The 18,796-nt window shown below is 45.1% G+C and overlaps 1 protein-coding gene across 1 annotated transcript; it reads left to right on the top strand.

Moving 5' to 3' along the window:
* The first annotated feature begins 379 nt into the window (after window positions 1-379).
* On the top strand, window positions 380-16,882 carry CRYGN (crystallin gamma N). The gene is given in 4 exon segments (XM_050942874.1): window positions 380-421; window positions 881-1,129; window positions 4,857-5,002; window positions 16,315-16,882. Coding segments are annotated over 4 exon segments (552 nt in total). The 5' UTR covers window positions 380-400; the 3' UTR covers window positions 16,451-16,882.
* Window positions 16,883-18,796: the final 1,914 nt, after the last annotated feature.

The following is an 18,796-nucleotide window of genomic DNA, read 5'->3' as shown; positions in this document are numbered from 1 at the left end:
AGAGTGAGCTTAAAAAGAAGACGACGACAATGCCAATAAAAAAGCCCCTGCTTCCGAGCAGCCACCTTTTCATAATTTTCTTATTGCCCACTCTAAAAACAAAGTCCTCTAAAGGGAACTCTAAATGTGCAATACTAATCAGTCAAGTCCCTGCCAAACAAATCTTTTGTTAAATTATACGCACTAAATCAAAACTCTGGACTCAGCAGGGCCTGATAGTGGAAGTTCTGCCTACTAAGCATGATTTTTTAAAGCCTCCTATTCCTGATGTATTGTTAAGCAGGGTTCGCGATACCAGCCTCGTCTCTCCTCGCTGGTATATAGTGGAGTATCCAACATTTCTGTAGATCACACTTTTGGTTTGGCTTCTGCTTTGGCTTTGGTTTGCATCCAGCAGAAAATGTCTCAGTATTCGGGAAAAGTAAGTTAAAAAACAACTGCTTGGTCCTCAGCTCAGGCCAAAGAGACAGAGTTCTCTCTCGGCAGAGGTAGGAGGAATTTTCCTAGGTTAGGATAAGGCAGAGTGAGATCATGTGATGATCATGTTAGTAATGAATGTGGAGAAGTGGAAGCAAAGTTGTTAAGGAGGGGAAAGGAGCAGCTAGAATGGGGTGTACTTTGATAGCTGTGCTTGCTGTTCAAACGTTTATATTTACAAAAGAACAAGAGAGAGCTTATATAAAGCCACATGCAGTGTTGTAAACTTGAGCTGGGTTACAATTCTCATTGAAACAAATACTCCAGTGACAATTCAGTTCTCCGCTGGTTAGACCCAGAATTTAAGAACCACTATGTCTGCCAGAATAACAATGCATAGTACAGACAGACAGTCTGTGTTTGTATGTGCCACAATACAGCATCCTCTCCCTCCTCATTTCAGATCACTTTGTATGAGGGCAAATACTTCACAGGCAGGAAGCTGGAGGTCTGTGGGAACTGTGATAATTTCCAGGACAGAGGTTTCATGAACCGAGTGAACTCTATCTGTGTACAGAGTGGAGCTTGGATCTGTTTTGATCACCCAGACTTCTGAGGACAGCAATACGTTCTGGAGCATGGGGAATATCCTGACTTCTACCGTTGGAATGGCTATAATGATCACATGGGCTCCTGCAGGCCTGTCGGAATGGTTAGTGCCAACTTTCGGTTAGTTTCCAAGAGGTTTGTTTTTGCTGCTGAAATATCTGGTTGAGGGGTCCGCATTTGTGCCTTTAGCTTCCATGTTAGTTGAAGTCTAAATAAATATCAGAGAAAATGAGCTTTATAGAAATAATACACAGTTAGGAAGTAAACAGCATTCTGGGGAAAGTAGCCCCTCTATGAATAGTCTGCACAAGCCACAAAATAGCGTAACAATTTCCCATGTTTTCAGGGCAAGGGGAAAATCTGTATCCTGTCTTCCAAGTCAGCAGTTTTAATGGGTTACGATTTTGCTGTGGCTTTTATATGTGAGGGCAATGCCCCTTCAGCATCACATGTATTTACTTGTAATGTTATGAAATATTTACATGCAAATGAATAGCAAAGTTCTGTGCACAATTCAGGGCTCTACTCTGATAGTCTGCTCTCTCTGTGTGTGCAGAGCAACTGATGACGCCCACTAGCAAACTGTGTGTATCTAGGGAGGACAGGCCATGGAATCACAATCTGTTGTGCAAACCAGAGAAGAGAATGTTGCTGTGGGACAGCTCTCAGGCTCTTGGCAATGTCACTCACATTATTTCCTGTGTTTCAAACTCTGAGCACCCCGGAATGAATAGCAAATAGGGCCCAGATCACACAAAGAAAACAAACAAACAAAAACAGAGCAGGGAGCCTTTACCACTCTGTGGAGGAAATTTAACTGGGAGGATTTGCAGCTGGAGAAAAAAATTCAACCTGGTTTGAGCTTTCCATTTGATCCCAATGTCACCTGCTGCTGATGGGAGAATGATTAAAGAAAATAACTCACAGGTTATGGTCACTTACAGGTTGATACAGCCTCCAAGTCCCATTGGGTTGTAGCTTTCTTTGGTTTTGTGTAAAACTTAGCCTAAAAGAGTGTGTGTGTGTGTGTGTGTGTGTGTGTGTGTTGCACATGGACTAAAACTCCACAGGAGATGCACATAAGACCACACATACTACTCTACAGCATCCTCTCAAATGTAGGAATCTGCTCATTACTCCTAAACAAGCAGCTCATATTGGAAGTCCCAAAAGCTGGCTGACCAGTACCCAGCAAACTAAAATGAGGCTGTACATCAAAAGGCACCTCTTTAGACTAGGTCTACTGAGGGCCCTGTTCTCCATTAAATAAATCTGGTGTCTCACTAACCCCTAAGGATTTGTCAGCCAATGAGCCAAGCTGCTGAAGGGGACCTTGTCTTACATTTTAAACTGCCATGAGAAGGTATCAGTGGGATCTGTACAAGCCAACAGTGCTGTCTGTCCCATGCAGGTCTGGTTGGTGTATGTGGCTGGAGGATCCTGCACAGAGTTGCTCTTAGAACTCTGCCAAGGATGTGCTGACTGGGGCTGGGAGGCAATGGATACACCACATGAGAAGAATGAAGGGTGTACAGGGCTGGTGCAACCATTTAGGCAAATTAGGCAGCTGCCTAGGGCACCTAGTGGTTGGGGGTGCTTAAAAGTCCCCTCAGGCGAGGAGGTGGCGTGAAGGTGAGCTGAGTGGGGGGGGCGCACGGGAATGGCTGCCTGCAGTCACGGGGGAAGGGGTGCACAGGGGAACCGCTCCCCGCCCCAGCTCACCTCCACTCTGCCTCCTCTGCTGAGCACACAGCCCAGCTCTAAGTCTCCTCCAATCAGCGCCGCAAGCCTGGGTGGGGAGGAGAATTAGAGCAGAGCAGGCGTGCTCAGTGGAGGAGGCGGAGCCGAGGTGAGCTGGGGCGGGCTACCCAGACAGGGTTAGCTTCCGCGGGGGGAGGTCTCCCCAGGCAGGGTTAGCTTCCATGGTGGAGGGGGGACGTCTCCCCAGGCAGGGTTAGCTTCCATGGTGGAGGGGGGACGTCTCCCCAGGCAGGGTTAGCTTCCATGGTGGAGGGGGGACGTCTCCCCAGGCAGGGTTAGCTGCCGTGGTGTGGGGGGGTGGGGACGAATTCTCCCCAGGTAGGGTTAGCTGCTGTGGGGGGACAGGGGGAGTCTCCCTGGGTGGGGTTAGTTGCCGTGGGGGAACTGGGGGAGAAAGGTTAGCTGTCACAGTGGGGGGGGGTAGCTGCTGCGGGGGGGCTCCCCGGGTATGGGGCTGAGTTAGCTGCCATGGAGGGGGGGGGGCAGAGTTAGTTGGGTGGGGGGTGCAAGGTGGAAGTTTCGCCTAGGGCAGGAAACTTCCTTGCACCGGCCCTCAGGGTGTGTGGTGTCACCCCCATTCAAGCATGTGTGTTGTACAAGTCAAAAATTGGCTGTAGCCCTATGCTTGGCGCTCCACTGGTTGACCCCTGCCACCCCTCCTTAGTATTAATGGATTTTTTCTTCTTGGCTGGCACACCCTGGGGCCTGTTGCTGATATACTAACTTTGCTGGGTGAGTGACCTCACATCAGCCAGGATGAGATGCATCACTCCCTTAGCCTGGCGTGAGGGCAGGTAAAAGTAGATCTTTAGGGTAGTGGACTCTTTCTCTCTCTCTCTCTCTCTCTCTCTCTCTCTTTTGGCTGATGTTGGAACCAGGCCTTTTTATTTAGCAAGGGGAAAGGTTATCTTTATATTAGCATTTCAGCGAGACTCCCACAGCATGCCCAGTGCAGCTCCCCCCGATGGCAGAATTATAAGTCTATTGTGCAGGGGGTAGTTTCCAATGTTTAATACAGAATCCAGAGAGGGGAATATGAGCTTGTGTCAAGGGTACCACACAGAACCTTGTTTCCAGATCCATGGAGACCCATTGAACCTCTGTGGGCCAGTAGCCGTGAATGATTTCTTCCCCTCAGGCCTGTGCTCCATCGCTCTTATACAAGTGAGAGTTTTAAAATATTTCAACAATTCAGGCAACAGTTACACTGAAGAATGTTTGGTCAGGAATGGTATCTGAGATTCCACTGCTGGAGATTGCTATGGGATTTTTGGCACTACAATGTAGCTTTTTCATGCATAATGCAATTTATATGAAAAATTCTTTCGACTAACTCCATCACAAATGCCTATGGAGAAGACAGCAAAATTCCCCCAAAGATATTTACCTCAACTCACCCTGGAAGGCTTTCAGAGCTAGGACTCTGGGAAGACATTTTTCTTTTCTTTTAAAAGAAAGGCACAACATCTTGTGTAAATAACCACAGATATGATTGGAACTGAAGGAAAGTACAAACTGGGGAAATATTCTACCATCTCTGTGTATTTTGGATTTATTAAATTGTTTTGCACTATGTTCTTATACTTTTGTTCATGCAAATTTCCAATATTTTGTGTGTGTGTGTGATTTTTGGGTTTTTTTAAGTGTATATGTGGAGTGCGAAATGGTTATGTTTATAGTGTTGTTTGTGTGGTGTGATCAGTGTTTAAGTATTTGTTTGGTGGGGGAGGGGATTTAGAGGTGAAAGGTGTCGGGGTATGTGTGGTAAACATAACACGAGCAATAAGTTTGTGTGTGAACAGTGGTTATGCAGGTATGTGGATGTTTGCAGAGGTATATTTTGGAGAGGAGTTTCTGTGTGTGTTTTTGTGAGCGAGTTGTTTGTGAGAGACATTTGTATGTTTATGTGGGCATTTGGGTGGGTATTGTGAGGAGTGGGCAGTGTTGTTGTTGGGTTTTTGCAACATTTCCATGATAAGATATCCTTGCTTGCTGTTTTATCTTTTACAATCAGGGGAAACATTCTGATGCATTTTCTTTTGAGTTTACTGAAATCTCTTTGTCCCCAGCATGGTGAGCATTACAGAATGGAGATATTTGATGGGAGCCATATTAGTGGTCACTGCATGGAGTTCACTGAAGATTGCTCTTTCCTGCAAGGGCAGGGCTGGAACAAGAACTGTGTCAATGCCATCAAAGTGTATGGAGATGGAGCGTAAGTAAGAAAGGACATAAAAGGAATGCAACTGCTATGTCATTCTGTCTTGAAACACAATGAAGCTAGCTCTCCACACAAGCCCAATCCACTCTGTCACAGGCAGCGGCGGATCCTGGCACCAGCGCTCGAAGTATGTGCTTGGGGCGGCAAGCCGCAGGGGGGCGGCCTGCAGGTCCCTGCGAAGGCGGCAGTCAGGCAGCCTTCGGCGGCATGCCTGTGGGAGTCTGCCGGTCCCATGGATTCGGTGGCAATTCGGCAGCGGTTACGCCGAAGCCGCGGGAGTTCCCGCAGGCATACCGCCGAAGCCGCGCTGTCTCTGGTCACAGGGTAGCTGGTCTCTGTGGATAGACTGAGCCCAGCTCCCCGGACTGGAGCAGGTGAGCCTAATTCAGCTAATCAAAGAGGGCCGGGCTTCACCTGCGTTCATAAAAGAGGACTGTGGCAGGCTGAGCCCTGGGCAGCAAAGGCCACACTGGAGTGAAGCTAACTTCTGTGGTGAGTCCTGGAGCAAGAGGTGGGTTCAGGGAAGCAATCCTGCGGCTGCCGCTCCAAGGAGGGAGCGGAGCTGGTTGAGACTGGGAAGTTGCCAGGAGCTGGAATGTCAGAGACCCGTAGGCAGTGCTTAATCTGTGCCAGGGCTTGCCAGGGCTGAGCCCTGGTCCTCTAGGCTTGGCAGTTCGTAGCCCCAGTGCCTCTGGGCTTGCTGCATCAGTTATGACCAGGGCCAACTTTAGGCCTGTTCCACCAATTCCTCCAAATTGGGCTCCACGCCTAAGAGGGCTCTGCGCCAAGTGAGAATCCCTTCCCTGGCTAGAGGCAGCGTTTTAATTTTTACTCACCTGGCGGCGCTCCGAGTCTTCAGCGGCATTTGGGTGGCAGGTCCTTCGCTCGCTCCAGGTCTTTGGCGGCACTTTGGTGGCGGGTCCTTCAGTGCCGCTGAAGACCTGTCCGGTGAGTACAAGCCCCACATGGTTTTTTTACATTTTTTTTTAAATTATCCCTGCTGGGGCCCCTCCGAAACTGTTCGAATTGGGACCCGCACTTCCTAAAGCCGGCCCTGGTTATGACTATAAAAAAATTGCTTGAGCCCTGGCATCTCTTTCATTACAAATTAAGCCCTGCCCATAGCCAGGATGGCCCTGGAGCCTGGGGGCCAGATACTGACTTAAGACTTCACTCTGGTTATTTGTTTAACCTTTGTCACAAAAGAATAAACCTTCTTGACTGGAACTGGGGGTGGCAGTGCATGCTTGGGGCTGGAGTGCAGTGGTGGCCATCCCACTAAAATTGCTGCAAAGACTCCCATTGGCTACGAAAGGGCTTGCACTGGTGGAGCAAGTTTGGTTATCTTGAGCTATACATTTATTTGTGAGAGAGGGGGTTCAATGTAAGTTGAGTAATCTTGACATCTATTAGAGGTTGCTTATGCTTCAGATAAGAAGTGACGTTCTTCCTGGTAGAGTTTAGGCATCATCTGAGTGTTTACCTTGAAAATAATTTTTCTCTGACAGACAATGGTAACCACCAGTTAAAATGTAGTAGATTGGGTGCAGTAAATGGCTGTCTGGCTTGCTATTTCATTTGCTAGAGAGCTGACAGTATTGAATAAATGCACGGACTGGGAGGATTGGCTACTTTAGGGATTTGCTATTGGGACATGGAGCCTTTTGACCCCGAGTTTGCTGGTTTGACTCCAGCCCAGGTTAGCAGTGAGTGTCTACATGTGCTGGTTGTTTGGTGGAATATTTGAAATGAGCAGGTGGCCTCAGTCCATTACCTAGTTGTCAAGGTTTCTTTCCCCCGTTTGAACTTTGGAGTACAAAAAGTGGGGACCTGCATGAACACTTCCAAGCTTAATTACTAGCTTAGATCTAGTACACTGCCACCAGCCAGAATTTAGTGTCTGGCACACTTTCTGTTCCCCCAAAACCTTCCCTGGGGAAGACAGATTCAAACCCCTTGGATCTTAAAACAAGGAGAAATTGACCATCCCCCCTCCTTTCGCCCCAGACTTTCCCCTCCCTGGGTTGCCTTGAGAGGCTTCACACCGATCCAAACTCCTTTGATCTTAAAACAAGGAGGAATTAACCTTTCCCACTCCTTTCCCCCCACCAGTCCCTGGCGAGTTCAGACCCAATCCCCTTGGATCTTAAAACACGGAAAATCAATCAGATTCTTAAAAAGAAAGCTTTTAATTAAAGAAAGAAAAAAGTAAAAATTTATCTCTGTAAAATCAGGATGGAAAATGCTTTACAGGTACTCAGATTCATATAGACCAGAGGGACCCCCCCCCCCAGCCTTAGATTCAAAGTTACAGCAAACAGAGGTAAAAATCCTTCCAGCAAAAAGAAACATTTACAAGCTGAGAAAACAAAAATAAGACTAATCTGCCTTGCCTGGCTATTACTTACAATTTTGAAAAGTGAAAGACTGATTCAGAAAGATTTAGAGAGCCTGGGTGTATGTCTGGTCCCTCTTAGTCCCAAGAGCGAACAACGAACAAAACAAAAAGCACAAACAAAAACTTCCCTCCACCAAGATTTGAAAGTATCTTGTCCTCCTATTGGTCCTCTGGTCAGGTGTCAGCCAGGTTTACTGAGCTTCTTAACCCTTACAGGTAAAAGAGACATTAACCCTTAACCATTTGTTTATGACACTAGTAGTCAGGTGTCCGCATCACAAAGCCAACACCTTAGCTAGCACTAACTGGAGTCCTTTGGGCCAGCCTCAAGAGAAAGGCCAAGATGTGAGTTGGCAAGGAGACTGGACAATCCTCTTCCCCTTAGAGGTGGTCCTCCAAATCAGGGTAGAATCATGTCAGTGGGCTATTGTGGGGGAAGATTTGCTTTGCTCTGTACCTTTTTGTGGCTATGGAGAGGATGTCCATGTCCAGGGTGGGCTGGTCTGACACCTTTCAGAACACTACACTCATTACACAAGACCAAACTGAAATAAAACCAAAATATCATGGACTGGAATGAAACCAAATGAGTGAAGGAGGCAAAGGCCCTGCCTTCACCAAAGCTGTGTGGAAACAGCACTCACTGCCCAGAAAGGTGAGCACATTGCCAAGGGTCAGAGGAGCAAATAGAAACTTTCTTATCTTCTTCCCAAGAAGAGTCAGCCTAGGAACTGACTTTTTGCTCTGCTCCTGCTGCTAGAAGAATACAGGGTCCTGGAAGTGAATTGTTTCCCTCTCTCTGTGACTGGTGCCAAAAAGTGATGGGACCAATCAATGCACTGCAAAGCTTGAATGGGACATGTGGCTGTCTGTGCTTGTGGGTGAAGCCTACTGGACAGTGTGTCACTGTCTAATTACAGGTTGTCGGTGGAGGAGGTTCCTTATGAAGATGGTTCCTGCTTTCCCACTTTCCATTAGAAATCCTGTGGGATTCCCCAGCGTGGCTTCATGGTACTTAGAAATGGGCCAAGGCTACAGCATTAAATCTCAATTTAAATGTTGATGTCCCACACCTTGAAGGGGTGTGTGTCCATGTGTAATGCCAACAGACCCTGGTCGTTGCTGGGCAGGATTGAACCTGGGACCTCTGGAGCTTAGGGCATGAGCCTCTACTTCATGAGCTAAAAGCCAGCTGCCTGTTAGCAAACTCATTCAACTCTCTATATAAGTGGTATCAGTGCCACTAGATGGGACAGAACACCACACCCAGGAGGTGTGTGGGTTACTCATGTGCACACACAGATCCGGTGTGTCAGGTTGGGTCCATCTTGAGCTATGAGATACTAGAGTTTAGAAAAACATTTTCACTGGGGTGAAAATGGGGAGGTAAACTCAGTCTGATTCCAACCCCATAGCAGACAGACCAGAAAAGGGAGCAGCTCAAGGCTCTGTTTCCACACACCCCACCTGGGCAGTCTGGGGCCTTGTAAATCATAAAGAGCCACCCTGGCTCCAGTTCAAACCACCATTTAGACAAAAGCACACACTTGGAGCAGGCCTTTAAGACCAAGCAAAGCAGGCAGCCCCTAGGATCACTGTTTTTGGAGCTCTACAACCCATCTAAATTGATCATCTCATGGGCCTGCCCGTTTCCCTCTCTAGCACTGGGACTAGAAGGGGAGGAAGGAGCTCAATGCCAGAGTCCCACCCCTCTCTGGCAGCTAGACCAAAGGAGGAAGATGGGTCTGATCTTCCTTTCTGACATCTTAGGACCCTGCTTTTTGTTGAGGCTGCTGCCCATAGTGCCGTGTAGTTCCACTTACTCAACTTTGACTAGTCAAAGAGTCAAGACTCTCTTTTGGGGGAAAGTCAGTGCCTCCTGCACACCCCAACCATGTGTAGCTGGTATTGCTCCCCGGCTTAACCCCCCTTCTTCTGGATTTGTGACACAGGACTGAAATTATGAAACCTGGGTTCTGATCTTGGCTGCAGAGCCATTGTTTGATCTTGGACAAGTCACTCACGTGAACATTTTCAAACCCGAGTGCTGACAATTTGGTGCCTAACTAAGCCTGATTTTCAGAGGCACTGAACTGCCACAACTCCCATCGAATTCAACAGCACTCTGAAAAATCAGTACCCAGTTCATTGCCTAGTGAACGTAGATTTCTAACTTCTGTCACTCATATTTGACAATGTTCTCTCTGAACTTCATTCTCCTTGTGTTTAAAATTAGGATAATAATAATATTTCCCTGTATCACAGTACTCCTCTGAGGCTACATTCATTGTTGCCTTTTGATCCTTCACTGTAGCATGGGCCAACTATGATCAGCCCAGTTTCTGTCTCCCCTACATTTTCAGACATCCTTGAAACTTTTTGCAAAGTGAGGGTTGTGCAGAGTTTGCCTTTTGTCACAGTTTCAAGGGAATTAACATATTGGGGGGGAAATTGTCTCCTTTTTTCAGGGACACATTGTTTTTATGTCCTGTTATTGGTTATTTTTCTGTTTTCGTTGTACCACATTTCCTTTTACCAACAAACACATTTTATTGTAAGTGTGTGTGCTGGGGGCAGGGGAGTGTGGAGGGGAGGCAGAAAGCTGTAGAATTCTCTAAGAGGCGGGAAGTGTTTGGCTTGTGCAAGGCACAGCTGGGTCTGTGGTTACACATGATGCTTGCATGCCAAGAAAGCATCTTCACTGAGCGTGATCGGTGAAAAGAAGGGGAAGCTCTTACTAAAAGAAGTTGGACAAAGGAGCCCCATGACCATCATGTGATTTGGTGGCCCGTGTTGCAGGGGATTGGCTTGGGTTATTGCACAACCCACACCTACAAATGGTTTTGATGCTGGGCATCGGAGGCAGATTAAGATTTACTGGGGCCCTGGGCACAAAGAACATTTGGGCTCCCAACATGCCATCCCTGCCACAGGGCCCTTCCCCCTACTAATCCTCTTCCCCCCAAGACTCCGCCCCCTGACCTGGCCAGAAGCCAGGCTGTGGTAAGAGCTGCCTGGGGAGCCCTGGACCCTCCACATTTTGGGGGGGCAGGGACTGCTCTCAGGCACCCCAGCCCCTCATTCAAGGCAGGTGCAGGGTGCAAGGCCCCCCACAGCTGCCTGGGCTCCCTGGGTGGCTCTGACCACAGCCTAGGGCAGTGGTCCCCAAAGTGGGGGTGCAGTGGAGCCCAGCTTTGTACCCAGTCCCAGCTGTGGCTCTGCTCCCAGCTGTGGCCCCACTCCTGGCCCCTCAGGATGAAATGCAGAGACAAAATTTCTCGATACTTTAAATGACTGCTTCTTGGAAGAGCTGGTACAGGAACCCACAAGGGGAGAGGCAAGTCTCGATTTAGTCGTGAGTGGAGCGCAGGATCTGCTTCAAGGAGTAACTATAACAGGACTGCTTAGAAATAGTGACCATAATATAATTTAACATTCCTGTGGTGGGAAGAACATCTCAACAGCCCAACACTGTGGCATTTAATTTCAGAAAGGGGAAGTATACAAAAATGAGGAGGTTAGTTCAATAGAAATTAAAAGGTACAGTGATTAGAGTGAAATCCCTGAAAGCGGCATGGACACTTTTGAAAGACACAATAATAGAGGCCCAACTTAAATGTATTCCCCAAATTAAAAAACACAGTAAAAGAATTGAAAAAGAGCCACTGTGGCTTAACAACCATGTAAAAGAAGCAGTGAGAGGTTAAAAGGCCATCTTTTAAAAAGTGGAAGGCAAATCCTAGTGAGGTAAATAGAAAGGAGCATAAACACTGCCAAATTAAGTATAAAAATATAATAAGAAAAGCCAAAAAGGAGTTTGAAGAACAGCTTGTCAAAAACTCAATACAAAAGGAGCACTTAAAGACGATAAAGTAATTGCAGAGAAACTAAATGAATTCTTTGCTTCAGTCTTCACAGCTGAGGATGTTAGGGAGATTCCCAAACCTGGGCCGTCCTTTATAGGTGACAAATCTGAGGAATTGTTACAGATTGAAGTGTCACTAGAGGAGGTTTTGGAATTAATTGATAAATTTAACAGTGACAAGTCATTGGGATCAGATGGCATTCACCCAAGAGTTCTGAAAGAACTCAAATGTGAGATTGCGGAACTATTAACTATGGTTTGTAACCTGTCCTTTAAATTGGCTTCTGTACCCAATGATTGGAAGCTAGCTACTGTATCACCAATATTTAAAAAGGGCTCTAGAGGTGATCCCGGCAATTACAGACCGGTAAGTCTAATGTCAGTACCAGGTAAATTAGTTGAAACAGTAGTAAAGAATAAAATTGTCAGACACATAGAAGAACATAACTTGTTGGGCAAAAGTTAACACGGTTTCTGTAAAGCGAAATCCTGTCTTACTAATCTATTAGAGTTCTTTGAAGGGGTCAACAAACATGTGGACAAGGGGGATCCAGTGGACATTGTGTACTTAGATTTCCAGAAAGCCTTTGACAAGGCCCCTCACCAAAGGCTCTTATGTAAATTAAGTTGTCATGGAATAAGAGGGAAGATCCTTTCATGGATTGAGAACTGGTTAAAAGACAGGTAACAAAGGGTAGGAATAAATGGTAAATTTTCAGAATGGAGAGGGGTAACTAGTGGTGTTCCCCAAGGGTCAGTCCTAGGACCAATCCTATTCAACTTACTCATAAATGATCTGGAGAAAGGGGTAAACAGTGAGGTGGCAAAGTTTGCAGATGATACTAAACTGATCAAGATAGTTAAGACCAAAGCAGACTGTGAAGAACTTCAAAAAGATCTCACAAAACTAAATGATTGGGCAACAGAATGGCAAATGAAATTTAATGTGGATAAATGTAAAGTAATGCACATTGGAAAAAATAACCCCAACTATACACACAATATGATGGGGGCTAATTTAGCTATTAACTAATCAGGAAAGATATCTTGGAGTCATAGTGGATAGTTCTCTGAAGATGTCCACACAGTGTGCAGCGGCAGTCAAAAAAGCAAACAGGATGTTAGGAATCATTAAAAAAGGGATAGAGAATAAGATGGAGAATATCTTATTCCCCTTATATAAATCCGTGGCATTAGAAGATATACTAGCATTAGAAAAAAGTTCAGAAAAGGGCAACTAAAATGATTAGGGGTTTGGAATGGGTGCCATGTGAGGAGAGATTGAAGAGGCTAGGACTTTTCAGCTTGGAAAAGAGGAGACTAAGGGGGATATGACAGTGGTATATAAAATTATGAGTGGCGTGGAGAAAGTGAATAAGGAAAAGTTATTTACTTGTTCCTATAATATAAGAACTAGGGGCCACCAAATGAAATTAATGGGCAGCAGGTTTAAAACAAATAAAAGGCAGTTCTTCTTCACGCAGCGCACAGTCAGCCTGTGGAACTCCTTGCCTGAGGAGGTTGTGAAGGCTAGGACTATAACAGGGTTTAAAAGAGACCTAGATAAATTCATGGAGGTTAAGTCCGTTAATGGCTATTAGGCAGGATGGGTAAGGAATGGTGTCCCTAGCCTCAGTTTGTCAGAGGATGGAGATAGATGGCAGGAGAGAGATCACTTGATCATTACCTGTTAGGTTCACTCCTCTAGGGCACCTGGCATTGGCCACTGTCGGTAGACAGGCTACTGGGCTGGATGGACCTTTGGTCTGATGCAGTATGTCTGTTCTTATGTTCCCCAAATCTGCCCTGCTCCTGGCCCTATCTCCCGGAAGGTGCAGTCCTGTTTGGGGGAGGGGCATGACTGAAAAAGTTTTGGGACCTCTGGCCTAAGGTGACCATATGTCCTGGGCATTTGTCCTGCTTGCTCTTGCCAACTGATCAGTCACATGCATCACATCCATTCTTTGTCGCCCATCTAGCCAGTCAGGGGTTGATCACACACATAACTGGCAAGCTGCTGTTGTTGACTGAAGAGAACAACCTTCGGTCATGGTTCAGATTGCCAGTTACATGTGTGATCCAATACACAACTTCCACCCTCTTGCCCAGGATCTCAGAGATGAAATTGTTTCTAAACTGTCCCTTTCACCAGATAAGAAAGGGTTACAAATGCAGTATGGGCAAGGCTGCATTAGCCTGTGTCTCATCAATTTAGGTTGCCGCAGGCATACCACATGCCAACGCATGACTGACACAGTCTGGCAGGGCATGCTGCCGAATCACCCCTTTGGCCAGTGCTGCAGTGATCTGTTCTTCTGAGACTCCAAACCTGGTGAGAGAGCGCCTGCGAACGCTCACTGGGGGCAATACATGTGATCACTCGCTGGCTCGGGGAAAGAAAGCTTCAGGGTGCAGGTTTTCTATTAAAACCCTTTTTAAAAAGGGTTGCTTGGCCCCTAAAAAGCTCTCCTCTAGCTGTGCTGTAGTATTCAGGGTCAGAAAGCCGGAATAGGCTCTTAGAATATTGGAAATAAATTATTTAATTGGTTTTTAAATTCTATATTTTACCTTTCCATGTAGCTAAGAGTGGGATTCTTTTAGGATTGTCCCGTTCCAATCCTTATCTCAGCCTCAAAGCCCCCATGTCAAGACAAGTCACTCCCCCAGATAAGGCCGGTTCTAGACACAGTTCCTGTCCCTGTGTCAGGTCAATCTTTTCCTTTCAGCTGCAAAGGACTCTGGACACAGCTCTGGGCCACGATGCCAGGCAAGGAGGGATCTGTACCAACTCTCTCCAGATCTTGCCAGCAAAACTCCAGAATCATCCTGAGGGTGCAAGATACGGAGAACAACATCAGGTATGACACCCACCATCATGCATGAACATGCTTTTTCCAGAGCATTTCACAGCCCCTTCCAGCCAGGAGTTAAAATGAGAAACTTAAAGGATTTTACTGTGTGTGCAACAATAGATTACAGCAGACTCTTCCTCTCCACTACCCTTCTGCATACATCTGGCAGCTCCCAAACTCAATCCCATCCTGCACTACTCTGTGAACAGGTTGGGCTTTTGTAATAATACATCCTGTTTTATGTATAGCAATTTTTATCCCTAGATCTCAAAGCTCTTTACAGTGAAGGGTAAGTCACATTATCCCTATTTTACAGGTAGTGAAAATGAAGCACAAATTTGAAGTGGCCCCACAGCAGGTCAAAGGCAGAGCCAGGAAGAGAATGCAGGTCTCCTTGAACTCCTAGTTGAGTGCCCTATCCACTAGACCAAGCTGTCTCCCATAACAGGTTATCAGGAGGATGCAAGGTTCTTTGCTCCTCAGGGACCTTTTGATGATGTATCCTACTTATGGCTTTTGGAAGGTAATTATGTTCTTTTGCTGATTTCCAATGCACAATGTCAATTGGGTACAGACATCTTCACTTCCTGTCCTAAATTCTTATCTAGTGTTGCTGTGTACTGCAACAGCTGCCACATTCTGTCACAGAGGTGGCTGCACTTTAGTGGTTAGTGTCCAGAGTGATTTCTATCTTATGTGTAAATGAGTGCACTGCATGTAATTTGAATGAGAAGTCTGTCCATCTAAGGGTATAGCTGGATGTAAGTGAGCATAGCATCTACCTTATATAACATTGGTCCATTATTGGGGCTTCTAGGTACAACTTCAATGTAAATAATAATAATAATAGAATTGTAAGGCATTATTGAAAATGAAATCTGAAGACGAGATTTTGATTTCATAGCAATTTCTAAAATAATACTGTCCAGCAGAAAATGTGACAGTTTTTGAGTGAAATCTGGTATTTTGCTTTCAATAGACGTTTTCTGTTCCTCATACAGTATCATGCGCCATTTCTCTTGCAGTACCACAAATGACATAATCTGATATGACACATGTCTTGTTCCTTTGTAAGGTTCAGTGATTGCGAGAGATTGTTTGTTTGGCAAGAAGAGCATTCAAGAGCTGGAGGGTTTTTGTTTTTGTTTTTTTAAAAATTGGGGACAATGCATAAAAGTAATTTGTGAAAATTGAGATCACAGCCTTGCGATTAATAATTGATGATAATGTTGAAGATTTTGTTTAAATTCACATTTACGTCAGAGCCACTACTAAAATTCTAGCGATGACTATGTCGGAGTATTTGAATTGACCGAAGTATTGTGGTGGTACTTGCACTCAGACTAGAAAGCATTTAAAATTCAACAGCAAAGTCAAATAGTGGGGCCCAGTACATGTTTTGTCTCCAATGAGAGATCACTGTGTGCTGCGCTGATCAAACAGACTTGCATTTAAAATAAGTTCATTCAACCATTGCTCAAAACATGTGGTTCAGAAGCTGTGGGGCCCTGTTTGATTAAAATTCTCAGCCTGCAGCACTCCCTTAACTTAACCAGGAGGTTGGTTTGAGACCTTCCAACATATCAAAATCAAATTGGAAAAAAAACCAGTCAAGAAATGACCCTTGTGGAATTCCATAGAAGAAAGGCCTTTGAGGAGGTCAGTTATCACCAGTCAGAGAGAGAGTGTGGCAAGATCTGGGCACAGGGAACCAAGTTTACTTTTATAGATAAAGGGGTGGTTCAGGAAGATGGAGTGTATTTAGATTGTTTGGGGGCAGGGATGGTCTCGTACTGTGTTTGTACAGCACTCAGCAAGATGGGGCTCCGATCTCAGTTGGGACCTCTAGGTGCTGTTATAACACAAATAGTAAATAATATGATGGAGTGGTCCAGGATGGTTGTGGAATAGTCAAAAGGGAGCACAGAAGTCAAGGAGAAGGAGCCAGCAGCGCTAAGGAGGTTAACTCCACAGAGGACAGCAGTTTCCATTCTGTGTCCAGATTGAAACTGGACAAATATATTGACTGGGATTTGACCCAGAGGCGAAAGTCTTGAGCCCTTAGCAAAGCAGTGCTCCCTAACTTCCAGGGTGCAATCTGACAAAGGGATTCGGCAAGAGACCAAAGATGGTTTTTACTACTGTACTGTATAAATGCTTTCCTGAGTAATCCGCTCATTCTCTGTTTTAGATGGGTGCTGTATGAGGAACCCAACTATCGTGGCCGTATGTACGTTGTGGAGAGGGGAGAGTACAACAGCTTTAACATGTGGCAAGCTCACAGTGCAAATATCCAGTCCCTCAGAAGAGTTGTCAACTACTTTTAACTGAATTATTCTTGTACAAACAATGTCCCGGTGCAAACTAGAGTTTAATCTTCCCCTCTGCTCACTCCAAGTGTGGAATAAATTCTTAAGAGCTGCTGTTGGCTGCAGTTATTTTCCCCCCATTACATGAGACAAAGTATGCTTTGCTTGTTTAGATGGCCTGACTGTACTTTGATTCATGAGCAGAGCATATGGGCTTGTTTTGCTGCTTTCCAGATGAGGTACCAGTAATGGCAATGTTAAACCAGCACATTATTCACATGCAGTCTGGTGCACCTGCTCCAAAGCCCACTGAAGCAATTGGGCATTTTTTCCACTGACTTCAGCGGGCTTTGGATCAGGCCCATTATTATTCTTATTTTTTTAAAAGCCACCATCCCACAAGTATAAAATCTCCGAACATTGTTCTGTTTATTTCCAGAAGGGTAACTTGTAAACTCCTGTGGCCACAGTCCGCTGGGATTTTCTGTGTGTGCCTTCGAAAAGCAATATAAGAATACAGATGTTTTTCTCACATAGCCCACATAGCACCTTTCCTTTTCTTCTTCTTAAATGGATACATTTAGCCCTTGTATTTCTTGGGTATTTTCTCTGTTGCAGCGCATGGGTTGCCAGGGAGATATAGATGGGGTTCGGCTGAAAGACCAAAATCTCTGTCTTTTAAATTATTTACAAAATACATAATGAGATTGCTTTTGTGCGGTAAGCGACACATCACCCAGAAAGGTCAGGTGACTCTTTTCCCATAGGAGTATAAACTGCATTTGATATTAGCTACAGTGTTTCTGGCCAGTTTTTAAAGGGATAATTTTATTCTCCTTTTCACTCCCTCTGTGGTATATATTGGTTTATTATATTGGCTGTTCAGGCTCATTTGTCTGATGGTTTCTGACAGGAACTGGAAAAATTCCTATAATGCTGAACCATTGCTTCCTCACTACAAGTCTTAGCAGACTTTCCAGTGGACTAATGCAGACCTAAGCACTTTAGCTGTCTCTTCAAAGGGACACTGGAAAGGATGGCAGGCCCAGAGTGCATGTGGATGTGATGCAAGAGTGCACTTACAAAGGGATGCTACATTCAGCAGTGCATCTCTGTTCTGCCCTTGTGGAGTGGCCTGCAGTGGAGTGAAATATACAAGAATTCTGCAATGTTAAGAGTCCAGAGAAAAGCAGAAGTCTCTATTAATTGCACATTTATAATGGAGCACAAGGATATACTTTGGAAGAATGGCAATCTGCATTGCAACTGCACGCAGGCCTGAGTCAATATAGGGCCACAGACATGTTGCTGATTGGTGGTGTTTTTTCTTAAACAAATCTGGTTACATCTACTGGGTTTTGTTTTTGAAAAAGAATCAGCTGGACCTTGGAATGCCAAGAATGAGTTTCTAAGGTGGAATTTTACGAGCTGCTCACGGCATCAGTGTTCCCGTTAATTGCCTTTATTTTTGTGGCTTATTTTCCAAACATATATATTTTAAATGTACTTTGTAACTTTTTTGTTCACCTTTTGAGTCAAGAGTATTTGCTTAGTACACCTCTACCTTGATATAATGCTGTCCTTGGGAGCCAAAAAATCTTATCGCCTTACAGGTGAAACCGCGTTATATCGAACTTGCTTTGATCCACTGGAGTGTGCAGCCCCCCCTCCCCCCCCAGAGCGCTGCTTTACATGTTATATCGGGTTGCGTTATATCGAGGTAGAGGTGTATTGTCCTGTACAAGTAACAAAATCAGAGCATTTTATTGGAATGATACTGTAATAGACGGGCCTGTAGTTGTATGAATATGTATGAAGCCATCATTAGTGATGCCATAGTTAAGATTGCAGTGAGATTTACAGTTAAAGCAGGATTAAAATCCCTTTGTTCCACACCTTAGTGATGGCACTTTTAGTGTCCAGTTTTGGCATAGTAGGACATGGGATGGTTTGGTTTTCTGTGACATTTGTTTACAGAGGTATTTACTAACTTTTACAGAAGACACACTTATGTTCCCTTTTTGAAATGTTACCCTTTTCCCTCAAATTTCTTCAGGGTCTTCTGTCTGAATCACCACTGTCCTCTCACTCTGGAATATTCTTTCTCACACAATCACACAATAACACACACCTACAATGTGTCTCTGATATATGCCACTTTTTAAACTTTAAAACTAGATAAAAAGGGGCCAGATTCTCAACTGATATAAATCGGCACAGCTCCATTGAGTTTGATGGTAGTCTGCTGGTTTACACCAGTTGGGGATTTGGCCCATGAATAGTATAATTCAGAATAACACAATTAACGTATTAGTTTTCACCAAGACAAGCTAACACAACTGCTCATATCCATCAGCTACTTTC

The sequence above is a fragment of the Gopherus flavomarginatus genome, chromosome 2 (genome assembly GCF_025201925.1).
Source record: "Gopherus flavomarginatus isolate rGopFla2 chromosome 2, rGopFla2.mat.asm, whole genome shotgun sequence".
Lineage (NCBI taxonomy): Eukaryota > Metazoa > Chordata > Testudines > Testudinidae > Gopherus > Gopherus flavomarginatus.
Note: the sequence above shows the minus strand (reverse complement) of the source record. Positions and strands in the feature narration are given on the sequence as shown.